Here is a 21,108-nt window from a genome sequence, read left to right as displayed (position 1 = left end):
TATTTACAATTATATCATTATTGACAGTCAGGGTCAGTAGCGTTTTGAATGGATTCTGCACAGCCTGTACCATATCAGATGTCAGTCCGGATATCATAGAAACGACAATAAATATTATTTCTATGAAATACATACCCCAATATCAACGTTTCTAGGTAACAAATTCTCTGTAAAAAAATTAGCAAGGCTGAAAATATTATTTTTCGCTTCAAAAGGGCATATGCCTGACTGCATTACTATTTTGGTGATGTTTCCTTTAACAAAACAAAAATGTGGTTTATTGTGACAGGTCGTTTCTCCCTTTGATATTTTTCGCCTTATCATTAGACATTTCTCATTGAAATATCTATAATTTATGCATAAAAGAGAAGAAAGCGAAGGGATAAAAACAATTGAGAAGATATGTATCATTAAGATTTGTCGCGGAAAAGCACATTTGGAAAAGCTGCTGTCTGGTGACCCATAGTTATTTGTATTCCTGAACAAGGGTTTAACATAAAACAGTTTTTTTCACGAGTTGGCTCACCGCGAAGCCCTTTGATCATCAGTGTTATTCAGTCAGAGGAATAGACTGAGTGGAGGAAACAAATAAAGAATGTGCGTTTCAGCTATGACGAAACTGGTTTATAGGGATGCATCAAGAAAGGTCAGTGTTAGGCTGTACACCTTGGTTGCATCGTATTTCATTTTTCGGTCGCGCAATGCGTCCTGGCTGTCAAGTCACAAGTGTGGTACTTAAAAAACCCCTAAAACTCTACAAACTCAAGTTCTTTCTGTGTACCCTGATGAAAAATTCCCAGAATATCGAAAGAAAATTTACTTTTAGCAGGAAACGTACAGACAGCGAAGAGCGGAATGAAATACCTGAGGAATGTCACGAAGTGTCGCTGTCTGATTCCAAAGAGTAACTTAGCGATAAGGGCTCATTTTGAGACCTGATTAATTATTAATACAATTCCCAGAAACATTTGCATGTCTTTTACCAAGTGTGTTAGAGTTGTTGAAAAATCAGCCATCATGTTTATGCTAGCGATAGCTACATGTACACAGTCTTGATCAGACACGTTTATAGCGGAGGCTTCAAGGTAAGATTAGTTTGTGGTAATTATGGCGTAAATTTTGTTCACAGACGCGATCGTTTTTCTTAGCCTACGCCAGATCAAAAGATTTGTGGTAACACGCATGATCAGTCTCTTACTGTTCTGTTGTAAAGCACGCACGAAGAGGATAGATCACGAAAGAAGTTTAAGAAGAAACACAATCGTGTTTCTGCCTACTTCTTGAGTCGAATTTGGCCGAAGCGGAAAAATCTTCAGACGCATCGCCAACAAAATTTGTCTCGGGTAAAAATTATGCAGTATAGTAAACAAAACCGTGAGAAACCGTTGTCAATCATGTTTCGTATAAGTCACGACAAGCGTGTAATTCAACTGTAATTAGTTTACTAGAAAGGCAAAAATTGTCTTTTGCTAAAAAACTCAGGGATCGATTGTAGAATCATGATTGAAAAAAATTGGAAGTGGAATCCTTTGGCAACTATGCTGGCCGATCTTATGAACAGATCAGACGGACGCTGACGGAATTTGTTGACTCTGAAAATTTTAATGCGGATGCAAGAGGCGTAACAAAAATTTGTCGTGGCAAAACTTTTCTTTTGAGTTTGCCGGGAAAATTATTGTTTTCGCCAAATTGTAAGAGTTTTCATGTGACGAAAACAAACTGTTTAAGGCGTGTGTTTTAAGAATAAACGACAGCCGAATTCACGAGAACATGAAGGCTGCTAGGATGACAGCGCCGTAAAACTAGCCTGCTGTGACTGATGTTGCCTTCCACTCAACGCATCGGAAAGGTTATAAAAGCAAGCTCTTTGTCCACTCGAAGAGCGGTCGATGTAATTTCTGAGGCTTTCTTCAGTACGATGACCGGAGATCGCGATGATGAGCTAGCTGTAATGGACCAGTCGGCTCGATCGCAGTCGCTCTGACACCTTCATGATTAGTATGAATTTCAACAGTTATGCCAGCTTGGCTATATTTTTCATATCATTCTTGTTTTGTTCTGCATTTTTTTTTTTGAACATGAAACTATATATGCTATACGAGTGTTAGCTGAGTTTGATTTTTATTACCGTACGTAAGCTTGCAATCTAACTGAGCGTGAAAACCTTCAATACTCGGTCTCCACTGCGTTTTCTCTCTGGGTTTTCGTCTCTGCTCACGTTATAATAACGTAAATTACGGCGCTTGGCATGTTTACAAACTCTTGTTGGGTTCTTTTGTTGCTACTTGCTGGCTTGCTTGTTCCGAAATTTTCTTTCAACTAAGGAAAAAAAACTAGAGAGAAGTCCCGGAAAAGGTCGAACATAGTACAATTTGGCATACGGCGTGACAGCTTTAGCTCAGCTCTATGCTTTGTACTCTGATAGAGCACATTCTTTCAACCAATGACAGCGCGCATCATATCCAAACTTTGTTATAATAAAATTTAACATGTACGTATTACAAGCGCACAATTCTTTTCGTAAATGTTTGTTTTCATCCAAACACTCGAGTTCCACTCGATTCGATCGATAGCTGAGAGATGTTTGGACTTAGAGATAAACTGGGACTTATTGTCATACTCTTCTGCTCGTTCCCTTGATTTTGAAATTGTTTCTTTGGATTTTCGTCAGTCAACTCTACTGTGAATAACTTAAGCCGCAGGTTTCGATTGTTTTAGCTAAGATATTAAAGTTTGGATCACGTTTATTTGTCGATTGATTATTCGTTAGGTCTGGTGATAACTTATCTGATTTACTCAGTTAGGTGCAAAGTTCGTGATCCAAGGACACTATGAGTCCAATCCCAAGTGTTCTTTATCTTTTTGCATCGTACGCACTATCGTTATTTTCGTTCGCACGGCCTCTAGTCACCATTTAGAAAAAAAATTATACTTAATGACCAACCACTGTGTGCGGAGACTCAAATCGAATCGCCTCTCTGGGGAACTTAAAATGTCTTAAACTAGGACTGAGGTGGTTTTATCTTTTCAAAGCTGATCCACAATTTTTTTTACAACCAAGCTATGTTAAAGCAGAGGGGAAGTCATTAAGTTCCTCTATTCCCTTACCAAAACTACATGTCTGTTACATATGTGTGACACTTATGTGTCTGTTATATATTTATGTGTATGCATGATAAATATTGCATTTATGTGACATACATGTAAAGATTCTGACGTGATTGCACATACATGTGACATTTATGGGACGTGTGACATACAGTATATGTTGGATATGTAATTATGTGGGGGATTTATGTGACTTATATGAAGTTTTGGAAGGGTTCACAGCCAGCTGGTTGCAATTTCACATTCTACTCACATGATGTGTATTTTTAGTTTTCTATGTAATGCAAGGTGCATATGTATATGATTTATGGCCATTATCTTCAAAATTTTCTTTCCAGAAGTAAATAAATGCTACTTATATACCGAAATAAATTAATTTCTGCAGTTGTCTTAAACCTTGATTCAATGGGCAGTATAATATTCTGGAGGCTAATTATTGTGTCCCGGCAAAGAGATTGTAAATTCAATTGTCATTCGTTAGTATTGCATAAACATCCTCACTGTGTATAACTTCACATGTGACTATGGTGCATGCTTCGTAAAAATGGTGCCTTTTTTCTCAATCGGAGCTCACCAGAAAAGTAAATTGTCATTTTCTTGCAAATGAGCTTAAAGACCTCCTGTTTACCATTATTTCTCTTTCTTGGAATTGGGAAATTATTTTCTTTCTGTCAAACAATTATAAACCAATTCTTAGTGCAGGGAAAGGAACATTTCAGAAATACCAATTTAACAAATATATGATATATATATATATATATATATATCTAGAAGGTATTGCTGCTCATAAAAGAGCATGGTACCTCCCTTTTTTATTTCAAATTGTACTTTTCCTTAAGATCAGCAACCAACATGTACAGCTCGACAACAATCTTAGTGTATGTTCTATGGAATGGCTTCAAGTGTTCAAAGTATCTTATCAATTGCTCTGTATTGTTTCTTTTACAGAAGCTGATTGGCATCGTTACAAGTTAGAATGGAAGCAAGCACTTGCAGGAACACTCATGGTGATCCACCAAAGATCAGTGTTAATCTTCCAAAGTTAAGTGAGCTTACCCAGTCGAAAAAACGTTGGAGGGAGGTTCAACTCCCAATTGACATTCTGTTGTTAACAGTGAAAGACGTTGAGTTTTTAAGTTGCTACTATTACATTAATGATCTAATCAAAAGCTATCTCAAAGGGCTTGGTTTAGTATACTTTGGCAGCATTGGTAAAGATAAAGATGTCAAACTGAAAGTTGCTTTGATGAAATGCTCAGAGGGTTCTAACGTTCCTGGTGGTGCTTTGATCGTTGTAAAAAATGCTGTCACTCAGCTGAGGCCAAAAGCTGTCTTTTCCGTAGGCCACTGTAATGGTATGAATCAGGAATCGACAAAGCTGGGGGATGTGGTTGTCTCAAAAAAGCTCACAACTTATTCCTATCAGAAGGTTGCTAAGGATGGCAAGAAATTTCGTGGGATCATAACTCCTGTAAGCAGAGACATCGCTGAACTCATCGAATGTGCAGGTCATGGTTGGAATCCACCCCTAGAAAATCCTGAAGAAAGGAAGGTTGAAGTCCACTGTGGTGAGGTTTTGAGTGGTTCAGAGCTCGTACAAGCTGAGTGGCGACGAGATGAACTAGTGAAGTCATTTCCTGAAGCAATTGCAATTGAGACAGAAGGAGAGGGTAAGGTCTCCTTTTCCTTTTAAGTAACGGTTACTTTAAAATCTGTTCAAAGAGATATTCGGGTATATTTGAATCTAGGGAGAGAGAATTGATACCTGTATGATATCAGTTGTGGTTTAAGCCCTGGGCTAATGGGATTGTGTTGTAGTCTTGGCTGGGAGGCTTTGCTCTCACTGTGTGTCTCTACACCCAGGAGTATAGATGGCTACTGATGAACTGTCCACTATTTCATATACATGTGGAGGGAGTAAGGGTACAGTCTTAGTGTCTGAATGGTATGAGCCTTGGGAGAAGCTCGTGCTACAGGGACTAGCTTGGTATTTAGTATACATAACTTTCCAAAATATATCTCTAGTTCCTTACAAATTTTTGATAACAATGGTAACATGATAACAATGGTTAAAATCAGTAGATGTTGGAGAAAATTTGTTGTTTTATTCTTAAAAGCTTGTTTTTTTTTGTCTCAGGGGTTTTCAGTGCAGCACGTGATCTGAAAATGGAATGGGTCGTTATCAGGGGTATTTCAGGGTATGCAGATGGAACTGAAGCAAACGAAAACTGGCAAACATTTGCAAGTGTAACAGCAGCTTCTTTTGTTGTCAGCATTCTAAACCAAGGCAATGATTTTGAAGATTGGCCACATTACCAAGGTGAACAGATCAACTTTTATCTTTCATAGGCCTACAGTATATTTGCTTGCAGTCACTAGCTAGTCATGTATGCTTTTTAGTTTTGTTTTCAATAAATGTGCTGGAACCGAATTGCCAAACTGAATCAAAAACATGGTCAATGACCTATGATCATGCGCTGATCGATGACAGCAGCTCTTGGATCAGAAATGTTACCTGGTTGTTGACGTCAATTCAACATACAGGAGCTCTATAAAAATGGGTGGATCCAGCAAAATGGCATTAATAGCTGCGATACGCACCACTCGCTATCCCCTCATCTTGATGTTTTGCTGTGATGTCTTTATGTTTTTAGTCAAGGAAGAATTTTTCAGTGACGAAGATTTAGAGTGGCCTTATCTAAGTTGCTTATTGTATGGAAAATATTTTTTTCAAGCTTTTCGCTCGATTGCAAAGTAGAGATATAAATAGTGGGACATCAAATCCGTTTACCTGGCGATGACAATTTTTCTGCCTGGCAGAAGAAAAGGAACAAGAAATCTTCTGTTCTGGACGTGCATATTTCGTGTAAAATGATGCACAATAGGGACGCATAATGCAATGGCACGAATTGTCCTTGAAACAAACTCCTCAGGAGACGTTTCATTGGGAAAGGAAAAAGCTCCATTGCTACAATGAATCTGTTGGCTCAAAAGATCTGGTCTAATGATTTGTTTATGTTTGTTATCATGCAGATGGTCGAAATAAAGAATCGTCTCCGCGTGACGCTTTAACTCCAAAGAAAGGAAAAACTCGTTTAACAGGTAAAATAAGGACATATCTATAAGCGTGCCCGTTAACCCCCACCTTCCAACCCCATCTTCCCGCCCCCTGCCTTTGTAAAATAAAAATGAGGGGATCCAGCAAAAGGGAAAAAAAATAGTTGCCATACGTACTACTCGCTGTCTCCTCATCTTAATGCTTTTCTGTGATGTCTTTATGCTTTTAGTCAAGCAAGGAGTTCCCAGTGACGAAGATTTAGAGTGGCTTTCTCACCAACTCGAAAATTGGCAGGAACTCGGGCGTCGTCTCGAAATTGAGGAAGCAACTTTAACGGCGTTTGACGATGACTATAAGGAAAAGCGTCAAAAAATCTACAAAATGTTACTACTTTGGAAACAGAAGGATGGCTCAGCTGCAACATACAAGGTCTTACATGATGCATTATGTCATGGATTTGTTAAGCGCACAGATTTAGCTGAGAAACTTTGCTGTCAACAGCATGAATGACTGTTTACTTTATTGACTCATAGATAGCTTTTATTTCTATTTTTATTGATTATTCCACTGTCAAATGAACAAGTATCCCCAGTATGGCTACACTATTACAATGTGAAGTACTAAATCAGTTATTTTCCTTTTCTTCATGGGTTCGTTTTTCTGTCTCTTACACACATGCATCTTTCTATTCTTCTAATGAAAAACGTCAAGTGGTCAAGGATATTGCTAGTTATCAGCCACCCATAACTTGTCGTGTAACTCTATTGACTACTTAACGTCACGTGGTACAAAATCACCGGATGGTTTTGACGTAATAACCACCATTTACATCGACATTTGTCCCCTGATTATTTCCGTCGAAAAGAAACCAAGACAGCGGGAAAAAGCCAGCACTCGAGTTTCACTTTTTTATCTTTCTTATTGAACCCATGAGAAGAATTAAGTTATTCTGAGTAGTTCACTGGTAGTGATATTAAAAAATTGATCTTAAATGCTGGTCCGGAAAGTAAAAAAAAAAAATTAACAAAATTTTTGTTGTCAACGCGCGATATGAAAATTAATGAGAGGGTTATGAATTAAATAAATTCACTTCTGGCATGTTGGTATTTCGGGGGATAATTTCTTGGCGGAAATATTGTCTTGAAAATTTTACCATTTGTCCTCGAAGCTTATCGGCCAAAAAATTCAATTTTGGGACAATAGCTCAGTTGCGGACATGATCAGCTGACGCACTAGCCGTGTAAAGACGTTTATGTACTAAACATTCGCTGAGTTGCTCTGTCAATACCATTGCAGTGTTGCCGAAGGCATACGTCATGTTACGCATTTGCATCACAGATGTTATCTATACGTAATGCACATGCATTCCTCCTTCAATTGTTGGCTTAGAAGCAGTACTGAATCAGAAATTTGAGGCGCTTTTTTCAGAGAGGTTTGGTGAAACCAAAATTCAGCGTGTTGAGAATCTCACGCTGAGAACACGAATATATGCCATGTTTTGTAGTTGATACGATGTAGAATATTTGTCAACGAAACGTTTCCGTAAAAATAGATGAAAGATTTGACATAACTAACGGCCTATGGAATGGTTCTATGGCAAGAAAATAAATGTTTGGTAAAAACAAACGGTAGAGGTTTATAATTTCATCAGGGCTTCTTCACTGCTTTTAGCTGGAAGAAAACAAAATATCGATTTGCCATTATTTCTTTTGTGTGTGTCTTTTGTTATTTAGAAAAGTCCTTAAGCATCCTTGGTTCTGGATTGAGTAGTTTGGTTGGAGCCCAATCGTTGGCAATTATACTGATTTTCTGGAACAGTTTTCTTGGGTAAAATTTCTTTCTACCAAGCTTTGAGCAGTAATATCTTCATAAAGCGAACTACTGGATTGATAGTTATTGTCTATTCATAGCAAAAAACTTGTATAGAGGTTTTGCACTTAGAGTTTTATCTTTTGGCACAAAATTTTGACCGACAGCTAAATGGCAAAAGTTTTCTCAGAGCTTTGCTAAGCTTCGCAATATCTTTAATGGATTAAAGTATTGAATAACCAATTCTCTGTTATGAGGTCACGGTTCTATAATGATATTGCCAAGATGATAAAAAAAGTGAAAATCTAGGGAAAATAATTAGTCTCGATAAATCCACAGTATTTTTTCATTGAAAACTGAAATACTCGCAGGGGTGAAATTTACACGTTGGCACATGGCTGTTAGCGTTGTATGCGGGTAGGTATCCTTAAGTGTCATCACACTTTAACATCAGGAGTTCCCAAACTTAAGACCTTCGCTTCCCATTCTTCTTCAATAGCATGAACATTTGCCAGAAGAACTTTCAATGAAACTTAATTGTATAATATGGAACTTGACAGAAGAATCAGAGTAATTGAAAGAGAGCGAATGCACGGCCATTGTAAAATTTTGAGATTTATTTTGCCTAAAGACTTTTTCAATACACCTATGTCTACTGTGTTCTGCAGCCTAAAATTTTTTTTTTCAATTTTGTTTTCGTCAATCGCTAGTTATCAGGAATACATACTTTACAGAAAATAACAGGAGAAAAATAAGTAAGAGAATACAATCCTTGGAAATACTGAATAAAACTGATAAATAAGCTGAAAGAGAATGTTTAGAGAGAGTATAGTAGTTAGACTAAAACGTATCATAATATTTGACATATTCGGTTGAGAGACTGCCAGAAACCACAAGGCTCTTACAGAGAGCCACTCGCTTTTCATTTTAACCTCTTAAATGAAGAGTAGGACTTTATACCATCAGTACTTCGCACATGAACTCTTACTTAAGTGTGTATCAATAGAACGTTAGCAGAGGTATAATTTTGGTTAATTCATGAATCAACATATCAATCAAGCAGGGAGGGAAACAATCTGTTGATAAACCACCAAGCTACCGATCATTTAATCGATCGATCGATCGATCCGGTGCGACAATCTAGAGATACAATATGTAACGTAACTTATGGGAAAATGCTTTAAGCGCGTAATCTTTACTACTAATTATCAAGTACAATGATCCGATTGGTGAATCTAATAGCTTTGAATTACAAAAAAGAAAAGGCTTAACAGATGCTTTTGACTCTAAGAAAACTTCACGGCTGATAAACATTAAAGAAACAGTTAATAAAAGTTATTGCAGGCGCAGTGGTAACTTATCTGGGGTCATGGGCTCCACGCCTGTGTTAAGAACAAAAGAAGAAGAAAAAGAAGCTATCAACGCTGTGGGCGATCAAATCTTTTTGAAAATGCGATCCTGGAGGGAAACTCCTACTCTTTTCATAGTTTAGAAGGTATAGCTCTGATGATTGGCCTTCAGTAAAGTCAGCTGAATGTTCATCTTTATGAATTTACCCAATCATTTCCACAATCGAATACGGTGAAACCTGTATCGGTGTTCATTTTCTTAAGGTTAATTCATTGCTGAACCCTAAATAGAACGAGGTGAGTAATCTGGAACCTATTGATTGAGGTAAACATACCTTAATGCAAGTTACTTTAAAAGAAAAACTGCGAGAAAATTCAGGACTTGCGTCAGGGTCCACTCTAGACAGGGTATCATTTGTGACTAGCCTTTGGAGGAAAACGCCTCATAAAAGAATGCAAACATCATTTCAAGCCGAAGCTCTCAAAGTTTATTATAAAGGGCTACCTTGAATTGAAAAAGAAATTCCTAGCCAATATGAAGGATGAAATTCTAGATTTTTCCTTTACCTTCTTTTAACCTCAACAGCTGCCAGATGCCCCTGACACATTCAAACGTTTGATCACGACCTCGCACGTATAGGAGTCCAGTGCCACTGCCATTGTCTCATCTGTTTCTTCGGGACTAAAGGGTGAAAGCCTTTAAGCACTGGAAAACAATGAGACATGAAAAACTTTGAAGGAAGCAGATAAAAAAACTGGTGAATCTGCAATCTGCAACAAACGCACGAATCTTTTTTATTAAATAACTCTTTGTTTCAGATACTATTTACGATGTGTTTTTTTTGTTGAGACACACTCCTCTTTACGATGTCATAAAGGACGAAATCTGACCGTTGTTCAGACTTTTGATTCTGCCAATCATTTCCTCACTTCAGTTCTCGTGGTTAAAACAGCGCAGTTACAAATCTGGGTCGAAAAGGCTACCTTAGAGATCACCAGAGCACATAACTTTTGCAATTTTGGGCACGAAAGTTTATTCTTATTACGAATTTCTCCAAGAAAGGGTGTGAGTGGGAACCAGCGAAACCTGTTTGGGAATAAATTGACATCTAGGGAGGGTAACTCTCAGAACAATCAAAAATTGCTGACGCCTTTTGATAGGATATGATTAATGAAATACAGTTAAGCCAAACACTCCTATAATCACAAGTGTAAATGATAGGTTTCCAAACAAAAAATTCTCACCTTTGAAGCAAACACTAACAGCATCGTCAAGGAAGTACTCATGATCAGGCACATGAATAGAATGGCCGACATTCTGATGTACTTTCCCAAACCGAAAAATCCCAAACAACAGCAACGACCCTTGATATGTAAACACGACCGCAAAAAAAAGATACGCTTTGTATCTTCAAGTGCATTGGTACAATGCTTGGATGATAACAAGGTGAGGTCTCTTTATCAGAAACTTGACAGCGACTTCAGGCAATAGGCCAAAGGAGACAAGAACTTATGCTCAAACTTGGCTTACATCTATGAGTTGGTATGGATAGTTTTTTTTTTGTTCAGCGTACGATGATCTTTCTGTTTTATACTGTTCGCTCTAACTCCTTCACCTGACCATTACTGCGGTTTAAGGAAAAGGTTCAGTTTGCATACTGCATAGATTTACTGCTGAAAGGAACAAGAAAAGAAACGACATACCACGGCCCACGACCGTTTATTTTTTACCATTATTTAAAGCAATTTCATTATGCAATTTTAACCATAATTCTCGGTCGAGAAAAAAAAAACATTTTTTTTTCTAGTTTAGCGGACGTTGAGAAATGTTTTAGGAATGAAAAAAGGTAACGTGAGAAGCGTTGCAGAATCAATGTCAGTATCTGAGCAACTGCACCTACCCCTCAACAAACTCAAAAACAGTCAACTGATGACAAGTAAGGCCGGTTAATGTTGTTTTAGTGGAGGAGTAGGTGCGTAGTTGTTCAGATACTGACTTTGATCTGCGTTTCATTACACTGAAAGCGACATTTTAAAGAGATGAAGGAACATCCTGCTCAATTTAGGACAAGGAGGAAGTATTATGAAGGTATCTCTTCCGAGAAAGCAGCGAGAGAGGCTGAGGCTGAAGAAACAGAGAGGTTAGGGTCAATCAAGTTTTTTTGAGAGCCCAGATTACCAAGCTAGATACCTTTCAGGCAGGAGGAAGAGTAATACACTTTGAAGAAAGTACATCATTGAGATTTGTCTCTGCAGAGCACATTTGGAACAGATTCCTGAACTAGGGCTTAACATAAAACAGTTTTATTTCCTTTTAAATTCACTAGTTGGCCCACCGAGTTCTTTGATCATCAGTGTTATTCAGTCAGCGGAATAGACTGAGAATAGGAAATACATAAAGTATTATGTTTCAGCTGTGACAAAATAGGTTTATATAGATGCATCAAAAAAGGTCAGTGTTAGGCTATATACCTTTGTTGCATCGTATTCTTTTTCGGTCGCGCAATGCGTCCTGGCTGTCAAGTCACAAGTGTGGTGTATTAAAAAACCTAAAACTCTACAAACTCGAGTTCTTTCAGTGTGCCCTGATGACACATCTCCAGAATATCGAAAGAAACTTTACTTTTACAAGGAAACGTACAGACAACGAAGAGCGGAATGAAATAGGAGTGTCACTGGCTGACTCCAACGAGGAGCTTGGCAACAAGTGCTTCTTCGACCGAAACCTGATTGATTATTGACACAATTCCCAAAACATTTGCATGTCTTTTACCAAGTACGTTGAATTTGTTGAAAAATATAATCAGCCTGCAGAGCAAGCGTAATTTTGGCGAGCGAGTGCTCAGTAACTTCTTAACGAAAACTATGCCCGCCATCTTTGATTTTTAATGAAAGCGAAAGGCTGGGGAGAGAATGCAATTTGTACCAAGGGGGCGGTCGACGGTCAAAAATAAGGAGAGAGGTGGAGGTAGGGAAGTGAAGAATTCGCCTTTCCCCCGCCCCCTACCCCCATCGTCCCCTTTGACTCCAAATAAAACATGGCCGGTCGGAGAAATGATCTCGAGCTTATAACGTTAGCTGCACTGCAGGCTTCTGTATAATCAATTGATAGCGATGGCTACTTGTGCAAAATCTTGATCAGAGACGTTTATAGCGGAAATTTCAGGGTAAGAATAGTTTGTTGTTGCTACAGGATAAATTTTGTTCACAAACTCGATTGTTCTTTCTTCTTAGACTACGCCAGATCAAAAGATTTGTGGTAACACCCATGATCAGTCCTTTAACAGTACTGATATCGAAAGTAAATGATACTTAGCAAATAGAGAAGCCTTGACTATGCTTTTTTCTGTTGTAAAGTACGAAGGAAGCGGCTAGAGCACGAAAGAAGTGTAAGCAGAAACACGATCGTGTTTCTCTCCACTTCTTGAGTCGAATTTGGCCGAAGCGGACATATCTTCAGACGCATCACCAACAAAATTTGTCCCGGGTAAAAGTTAGGAAAAATCGTCTTAATAAACAAAACTGTTACGTGTCATGTTATCTCTCTGTCCCCCTCCACTAAGATGTGTAGATAAGTAGATGTGTAAGCAGAAACACGATCGTGTTTCTCCCTACTTCTTTGGTCGAATTTGGCTGAAGCTGACAAATCTTCAAATGCAAGCCAATAAAATTTGTCCTGGGTAAAAAAATCTACCTAGTAAACAAAACCATGATAAAGTTCTCAATCATTTGTTGTATAAGCTACAACAAGCGTGTAATTAAACCGTTATCAGTTTATTAAATCCTGGAAATTGAAAGTGGAATCCTTTGGCAACTATGCTGGCTGGTCTTATGAACAGATCAGGTGCTGACAGAGTTTGTGGGCTTTGAAGTTTTTAAATGTGAATGCAACAGACAAAACAAAAATTTGTCCTTTAATTTTGTCAAGGCAATTCTAGTTTTGTCTGCTAGTGTGAAAGGCCCTAAGACTGAGGCTGTCTGAAATGTCAAACCACCAAAATTCACAATAATCTGCAATTGTTTACAAACTGAAATAGCTCAGGAGGTGGAATGTAAATGTGTTTGATTTTTATTACTGTACATAAAATTGCAATCTAACTGACAGTGAAAACCTTAAAAACCTTAATAACATAAACTATGGCACTTGTTATGTTTACAAACCCTTGTTTGGTTCTTATGTTCTACAGTACTTGCTGCCTTGCTTACTGAAATTTCTCTTTCAATTAATGAAAAAAAGCTGGAGAGAAGGCCCGCAAAAGGTTAAACATACTGTAGTAAATTTGGCAGATAGTGTGACAGCTTTAGTTTAGCTCTATGCTTTGTACTCCAATAGTGCGTGCTCTTTCAACTAATGACAGAGTGCATTATACCCAAGCTACTTTATAATATAATTTAATGTGTGTGTATTACAAGCATGCAATTTTCATCATACATATTTGTTTTCATACAAACAATCAAGTTCTGCTTGATACAATGGATAGCTGGGAGATGTTCAGACTCAGAGGTAAACTGTGACTTATTTCAATACTCTTCTGCTCCCTCACTTGGTTTTGAATTTGTTTCTATGGATTCTTGTTGGTCAACTCTATTGCAAATAACTTAAGCTGCAAGTTGGGATTGTTATAGCTAAGATATTAAAGTTTGGATCACATTTATTTGTCAATTGATTATTCATTAGGTCTGGCGATAACTTCAAATTTATGATATGTTTTTTCAGTTTTCTATATATTCAAGATGCATATGCATATGACTTAGGGCCAATATCTTCAAAATTTTCTTTCCAGAAGTAAATAAATGTTACTTATTTACAGTGTAATGAATTGATGCCTGCAGTTGTCTTAAACCTTGATTAAATGGGCAGCATGATATTCTGGTGGCTAATTATTTTGTCAAGACAAAATAATTGTAAATTCAATTACATGTTAATGCTTTGCTTAGGGTCATTCCTTAGTGTTGCATTGTACATTTTCACTGTGTATAATTTCACATGTAACTATAGTGTATTCTTCATAAGAATGGTGTCTTTTTTTCTCCATCGGAGCTAATCAGAGAGTAAATTGTCATTTTCTCACAAATGAGCTGGGAGACCTTCAGTGTAACATTATTTCTCTTTCTTGAAATTGAGAAATTATTTTCTTTCTGTCAAACAACTATAAACCAATCTTTAGTTAAGGAAAAGGAAAAAAAAATCAGAAATGCCAATTTAGCAAATACTCGCAAATGCAACTGTCATGATATGAATTGGAATGATATAAATTTCTAGAAGGTACTGCTGCTCATAAAAGAGCATGGGACCTCCCTTTTTTATTTCATATTTTACTTTCCCTTAAGATCAACAGCCAAAATATTCAGTTTGACAACAATCTCAGTGCTCTATGTTCTATGGAATGGCTCAAAGTCAATGTATTTTATTAATTGCTCTGTATTGTTTCTTTTACAGAAGCTGATTGGCATTGTTATAAGTTAGAGTAGAAGAAAGCACTTTGAGGAACATTGCTGGTCCACCAACAATTAATCATGATAAACTTTTGAGGTCATTTCCTGGAGCAGTTGCAATTCAATCAGAAAGATGGGTAAGATATCTTTTCCTTTTTTTTATGTTTAATTAAATCTGCTCAAAGAGATAGAGGTGGCATTGTAGCCGGGGAGACAGAATTGATACTTTTATTTAAAAATTTTGGTGGGTAAGTTTTCCTACTGGTGACAGAGATGCACTGGCAGATGATTGCTAGCATTCTGGAGTTAAGATAAAGAGGTCTGGGCTCTAGCTTTGGCTAAAGTCATTGTGTTGCAGTCTTGGGTGTAGGCTTAAAATCCTAAAAGGTGGCCTAAAAATCTATCTGTACGTTCTCAAAAGTGTCTATAAACCTCATTTTATCCCTTAAAATCACTAAATATTTTATTAAATTCCTGACTTATCTCCAATTTTTTTTAGAAATAATCTCATAATTTGGATAAAATGTGAGATTCCAGTGGTGAAATTGCATGGTAACAACTTCAAACTGACTCGAAATGATCATTTATTCATGAGACAATCTAAGTGGTTTGTCTCCTTACACTTGGTATGTTTCTTTCAAACAATCAATAACAACAACCGTTGACTGGTAGTATTTGTGTGGAAGGAGCCTGTTTGGAAAAGCTTCAATGAACCATGCAAATTTTTTATGCTATTGGCTGTATTTGTTTTTTAACATTATCTTGACTTTCTGCTAATTAGCCAAGCTTTCCAACCAAGATCTTGTAGAACTTTTCATCTGACACAGGTAAAGGTAAAATACCCCAGGGTTTCACTGGGGCATGTTGAGGCTTGGAATTGATTGGTGCATTAAAATCCAAACAGAACTAAGCCTTTTGAAATGGCCACATTTGATTCACATTTCTCTAAAGTATTAGGAGTAATCCTATTATAAACTCCTGTTATAAATGGATGCAAACCCTTAGGAATTTGCAATTTGTGTTGGAGCAAATTTGTTGTTTTATAGATGAATTTTTGTTGGTTAAAGTTTCATGAATTGTCTCTGTAGCACAAGTTCTTAAAGTGGAGTTAGGGCTCACCTAGTTATCAATGGTATTTCAGGGTATGCAGATGGAACTGAAGCAAACCAAAAGCGAAAAACATTTCCAAGTGCATGGCAGCCTCCATGTTTTTAAAGATTATGAAGGTAAAACAGATCAGCATCAATTTTTTTAATACACCTGGATATTATTTTCCCCAAATATTCTCCCCACTCCCCTTTCTTCACTAACGTGAACATGTAGGTGGATATTTGATACACTGAGTTATTACAAAAATTTAAGTTTTGAACAGCATATATGTATAATAGCTTATGATGAAATTGGCCTGAAATTGGAAATAAATAAAATGGAAATTGTTGAGAAAACGATTAATATTGTATTATTCAAAATTATTGAATGAACCTGGACAATACTTTATGTTTTGTTGGGGCAAATTCGAGTTGGGAAGAGGTTTAATCTCCATGCACACTGATTGAAGACTCAAGTCGAGTAATGTTCCCTCTGATGTGGGGAAGAGAACATGTTATCAAGCAGTTTGCTTTTGCTTTCATTTTGGCCTTCTCTACAGTATCCCTACTGGAATTTCGACCTGCATTAATATCCTTTAGAGTATAGCCACCTTGCGCACCATTTATCACTGTTAATATATCACTAAACTTACAATTCAATAACAACACAATTACATACAAGTATAGTGCCTAACTTCTCAGACACCGTACTTTTTTACCACTGAATCTTCTATGTACATTGTCGACAGTGCCTTGAAACCGGAAAAGTGTCGCTTCATTCGTCAGTAACAAAATCAAAACGAAGGAAGATCATTTATACGTTTGTAAATTTTCATGTAGTTTTCTGGTAACGCAAAATTCATTAAAGCAACTTATTATATACTCAACAAAATATCGCGTTTCTGATTGGTCAATGATGAATGCATAAATAGGTTATAGAGTGCAATAGAGGTTATAGAGTGCAATACGGAGAAGTTGCCATGGAAACACCGGGGAAGCGCCAAATTTGAACACCAAATTATAAAAAAATGGCTGACAGTTCGGCTTGTAATATTTTCTGAGAAACTTTCAAGAACTTCACGCTTGATTTACCTGTCACAACATTACATTTTTGATTGGTTCAAATAAAACATGTGAGCATTTTGGAACCCATTGAAGTGTTTTTTGTACTCGTAAGGCGTGCAGAGTAGCGCGATGGAGTAATTTTGTCGAGAATATAATAAATAAAAAATCGTATGAACCTGCTCGTGCATTTCGTGATTTATGGTCACTCGTGATGTTTTGAAAGTTCTCAAATTGCACTCGCCTACGGCTCGTGCAATTTTGAGAACTTTCAAAACATCACTCGTGCCCATAAATCACGAAATGCACTCGCGTTCATACGATTTCCTATACTTATCTTTTGAAACGTTTCTCAGTTTTGTCGTTAAGCCTAGTCCACTCACTACTTAGTTGGATTTTTACATGGTTTTCGGAGGAGTGTATTCTGGAGCGGGATTGTAGAAACACTCCTCCGGAAACCAAATAAAAATGCAGCTACAGTTAAAGTCCCAAGAGAGATTACGGTGAAATATCTTCTCGAGGTCCTTGTAACAGTAGGCTTTTCACAGTTGCTACATGAGATTACTCTTATGTGCTCACTGAACGTTAATTCTGTATGTGTTTTAAGATATTCGAGGGAGCGAATTAACTGGTTTTATTTTTTAACCTTTTTGAGCTGCCACAGATTCAATCCCCGATTACATACAGGCGAGGGGACCAGTGGCACTAGAAGCATACAGGAGAGCACTGGAGACAGGCGAAACTTTAAAATAGACGTACCAAAATTGTGTTGATTGGTCAGGACCGTGTAGGTAAAAGAAATCTGAGAAAATACCTCAGAAGTATAGCAGAGGTGGTTGCAAAGGAGTTACTCAGCAGCTCTAAGGAACGATCAGATAGGGCTCAACTGTTTCCTAGGGAAGGAAAGAAGACGAAAGGCTCAGAAAAAGGTGATGTTCCGAATGAAAAGTAAAAAAACTTATGTTTAGGTAGAATACAATTAAAAACGAAAGAGAAATATAAAAGAAAAAGTAGGACGAAAAAAAAGATCTTGTCAGTGCATGGAGTCGAACCCTCTACCTTTCGCTTGTAAACGTCAACCTGTCATTTTGAATGCGTAAAGCCCTTAAAGTTTCTGCCCATACACTCACGTGAAACCATGCGATATTTGAAGCTTTTTTTCACAGGTTGCTAAAGGAGTGAGCGAGTGTTTATTTCGAGTGAGGCGAAGCTTTCGTAAATTCTTGGTTCTTATATACAAAATGAAAATCCAGTCACTAATGTTAGCATTACAATTCCTGTGAACAACCGGTCATATTAAGCTTAACTGGTATTCTTCTGTATGTTGTTTGTACTTGAACAGCATGGCTCATCCAGCAACCTCGCACCATATTTCAAAAGAATCATTCTTCATAGATAACACAAATCCAAACAGAGAAGAAGACCCGCGGATCGTTTCTTTGCGAGCGGAATCATTGGATCTGGCTAAAAAAATGCCACCTATCATAAAGGAAATCCCTACGCAGTGGCCCCTTGTGGAGCAAAAAGTCGACAAAATGGTGAAAGAGAAAGGGATGCATTATATTGGTAAAAAGTTTTTTACAGACGAAATTATTAGGGGCATTTGGGATTTTAATGACACAGATAGCGTTGAAGAATTGCTGCACTTTTTACAAGCTCGTGGAAGAGTTATCTACCAAGATCTTCCTGAAAATCCAGATGGTTTGGTCGTGCTGGATCCGCAATGGTTAAGTAAATTACTATGTGAAATAATTACGGTGAGTCTACAATGGAAAAACGACCATGTCATTCCGGAAAATTACGAAGTCCTTAGAAAAAAGGGACTGCTTTCGCAGCAGTTGCTAAATCGAGCGTTTGAACGCCTTAAATTGAATGATATAAGGGATTCACTGATTCGTATCATGGAAAGCTTTGATGTTATTTGCAACTCTAAGAACTGCAAGGGGGAAGATTACCCTTATTTGGTTCCATGTATGTTGAAATCACTGAAGAAGAATTTGAAAGACACAAACATGCGCAATGGGCCTTTGCCCGTATTTCTCACATTTAACACCGACTGCCTTCCGAGGGGGCTGTTTTGCAGACTGGTTGTATATTTTTGGGAATGGGCCACAGAATTATGTGACTTCTCTATAGTTCTCTCGTTGTATGCAAACGTCGCCAGATTCAAAGTTAGCGAATTTTGCCAGCTTACTTTAGAGTGTCACAAAACTGTGATCGAGTTGAAAATCTGGAAATCGCAAGGCTCGTATGAAAAGGAAGAGAAAGGAATTTGCGAAGAATTATTGAGGTAAGACACAATCATATCTGGCATTATTTCGTTTCAATAATTGCTGTAAAAACGATATTAAATGGAATACCATAATCAAAAAAGAATTATGAAATGTTGTCACGTTGCTGTAAATAAAGGGAAAGTTAAAGGCCCTCTTTAAGTTTCTGGACTTTTTAAATCGTTTTGATCCCTGTGACAGTTTTTTTTAGATTCAGGACCTTTTTGGGTTCCAAATTTTTCGATTAGGTGTGATGCTTTCAGGTAAACGTACGTTACAATGAGTCATGCTTGCGTTAGTCTTGTTGTTGAGGTCCTTGTTTCTATGTTTGTTATTTGCAGTCATCTGGAGGATTACAAGACTGGGCTAAGCTCCACCTGTCACTGGTTACGATCAGTCACGATGGAACTGTGTGTGAAATGCCAGTTGTGTAAACCTTGTCCAGATAAGTGTTGTGACGGAACCAATATTTGCATATCGCACAAAAAGAAACGCTGCTCTCATTTTGATTGTGGCCACTACATTCCGTTAAGAAGCTGTGACCTGAGTTGTGAACACTCTGTTGATGCTGTTCCCGACTATCCTGCAGAAAAACTGGCTCCTTGGGTTCAGGTTAGAAAAAAAACTTAATTCACTTCACGTAGAGCGAATCAAGAGAATTTGAAACTCACGGTTGGCCGATAACTCTGTTGCACGAAACACTTCCATAGGATGTTTGATTCCCATCAAAACCTGAATTTGTCCAGGCTTTATCTTTATAAAATAATTCAAAAGTGCTTATAACTACACTGATCTTTCTCTAATTAATGAATTTTGTGTGATCACCAGAAAAGGTAAAAAAAAAACAAACAAACAAACAAACACAAATAAAAAGGAAAGAAAGATAGAGACATTTGAAATTATCTTTCTTCTCCCAAACACAGGATTCGCCGTTTGTTTTAGGCAGTTTGTCTTAAAGGATGCGAGGGTTTAGAAGAAATGTCTATACTCCCCTTTATTATTATTATTAGTATTAGTATTATTATTATTATTATCGCGTTTTCTAAATATCAAGTATTATAATCAGCTACCCGTGAGCTGCAGCGATTTGGGTGACTTAATGTGAGGGAGCTACATTTTTGTATACTCTTTGGAGTATTTGTAGTTTATTATTTTCCCAGGTTTTCTACTTTTGGATTTTATCTACAATGGTTCTTTCATTTCTAAATGTGAAGGCCTGAAAAGAGGTATAGGGAAATCCCTTTACGATGTACGACGCCCATTTCTATATCTGATCATTACATACTGTTTATCAACCATTCGCCTGAATAAACTTGTTATCCAAAAACTTACCCCACTGGAGATCACATGAGAGTTAGTCAGTTGGGTTATTAATGTATACGTTATTAATTATTTTTATTCATATATTTATCCATCAATTTATTCTATTAACTGCGAACTGTAAGCGTCAGGTTGCCACTATTTCCTTTTGCCTTTTAGGCTTTGGAATCCATTCAAAGAAGGAAACGAACTGGTAAGTTTTTTTCAATTAGAAATGATGGGTCACCAAGCTAAAAAATAAAAAAAAGATTATTAAGTTTGTGTACGAGGGGCTCATTATCACGTGTGAAATGAAATGGCCCTTAACGACGGAAAACCTGAAACCTTTTTAGCGGATAAAGAAAATCTTCAAGAATTCGGACCAGCTTATCTATTGACCGAAAAAATTTGTTCCGATTAGTTTCCCTTAACATTTGTTAAGAATGTGATAAAAGTGTGTAAGTACCACAAGTGTCCTTGTAAGTTTTAATTTTGGTTTATGTCTTTTATTTTACCCAAGTTGTTTATTGTATGAAAAATATTTTTTCAAGCTTTTCGCTCGATGGCAAACAAGAGATATAAATGGTATGTCACCAAATCCGTTTACGTGGTGATAGCAAATCTTTTTT

The 21,108-nt window shown here is 37.2% G+C and overlaps 1 protein-coding gene and 1 long non-coding RNA gene across 2 annotated transcripts; both read left to right on the top strand.

Moving 5' to 3' along the window:
- The first annotated feature begins 674 nt into the window (after positions 1–674).
- Positions 675–7,265, top strand: LOC113678221 (death domain-containing ATP nucleosidase). The gene is made up of 5 exons (XM_027195101.2): positions 675–1,085; positions 4,057–4,778; positions 5,246–5,428; positions 6,142–6,210; positions 6,396–7,265. The coding sequence occupies exons 2-5, from the start codon at positions 4,085–4,087 to the stop codon at positions 6,674–6,676; spliced, it is 1,227 nt and encodes a 408-aa protein (XP_027050902.2). The 5' UTR covers positions 675–1,085; positions 4,057–4,084; the 3' UTR covers positions 6,677–7,265.
- Positions 7,266–12,338: 5,073 nt separating this feature from the next.
- Positions 12,339–15,964, top strand: LOC149048977 (uncharacterized). Its single transcript, XR_016185198.1, has 3 exons — positions 12,339–12,491; positions 14,765–14,897; positions 15,902–15,964. It is a non-coding gene; the product is annotated as an uncharacterized LOC149048977 (long non-coding RNA).
- The last annotated feature ends 5,144 nt before the right edge of the window (positions 15,965–21,108 follow it).

This window comes from Pocillopora damicornis, chromosome 3, assembly GCF_964200805.1.
Source record: "Pocillopora damicornis chromosome 3, jaPocDami1.2, whole genome shotgun sequence".
In the NCBI taxonomy this organism is placed as follows: Eukaryota; Metazoa; Cnidaria; class Anthozoa; order Scleractinia; family Pocilloporidae; genus Pocillopora; species Pocillopora damicornis.
This window is presented reverse-complemented; position numbering and strand designations above follow the sequence as displayed.

Excerpts from the sequence above, each read along its gene's own strand:
- LOC113678221 (XM_027195101.2), top strand. The coding sequence starts at position 4,085 with ATGGAAGCAAGCACTTGCAGGAACACTCATGGTGATCCACCAAAGATC. Across the intron at positions 5,429-6,141 it reads AGATTGGCCACATTACCAAG|ATGGTCGAAATAAAGAATCG; the intron begins GTGAACAGATCA and ends GTTATCATGCAG. Across the intron at positions 6,211-6,395 it reads AGGAAAAACTCGTTTAACAG|TCAAGCAAGGAGTTCCCAGT; the intron begins GTAAAATAAGGA and ends TTATGCTTTTAG.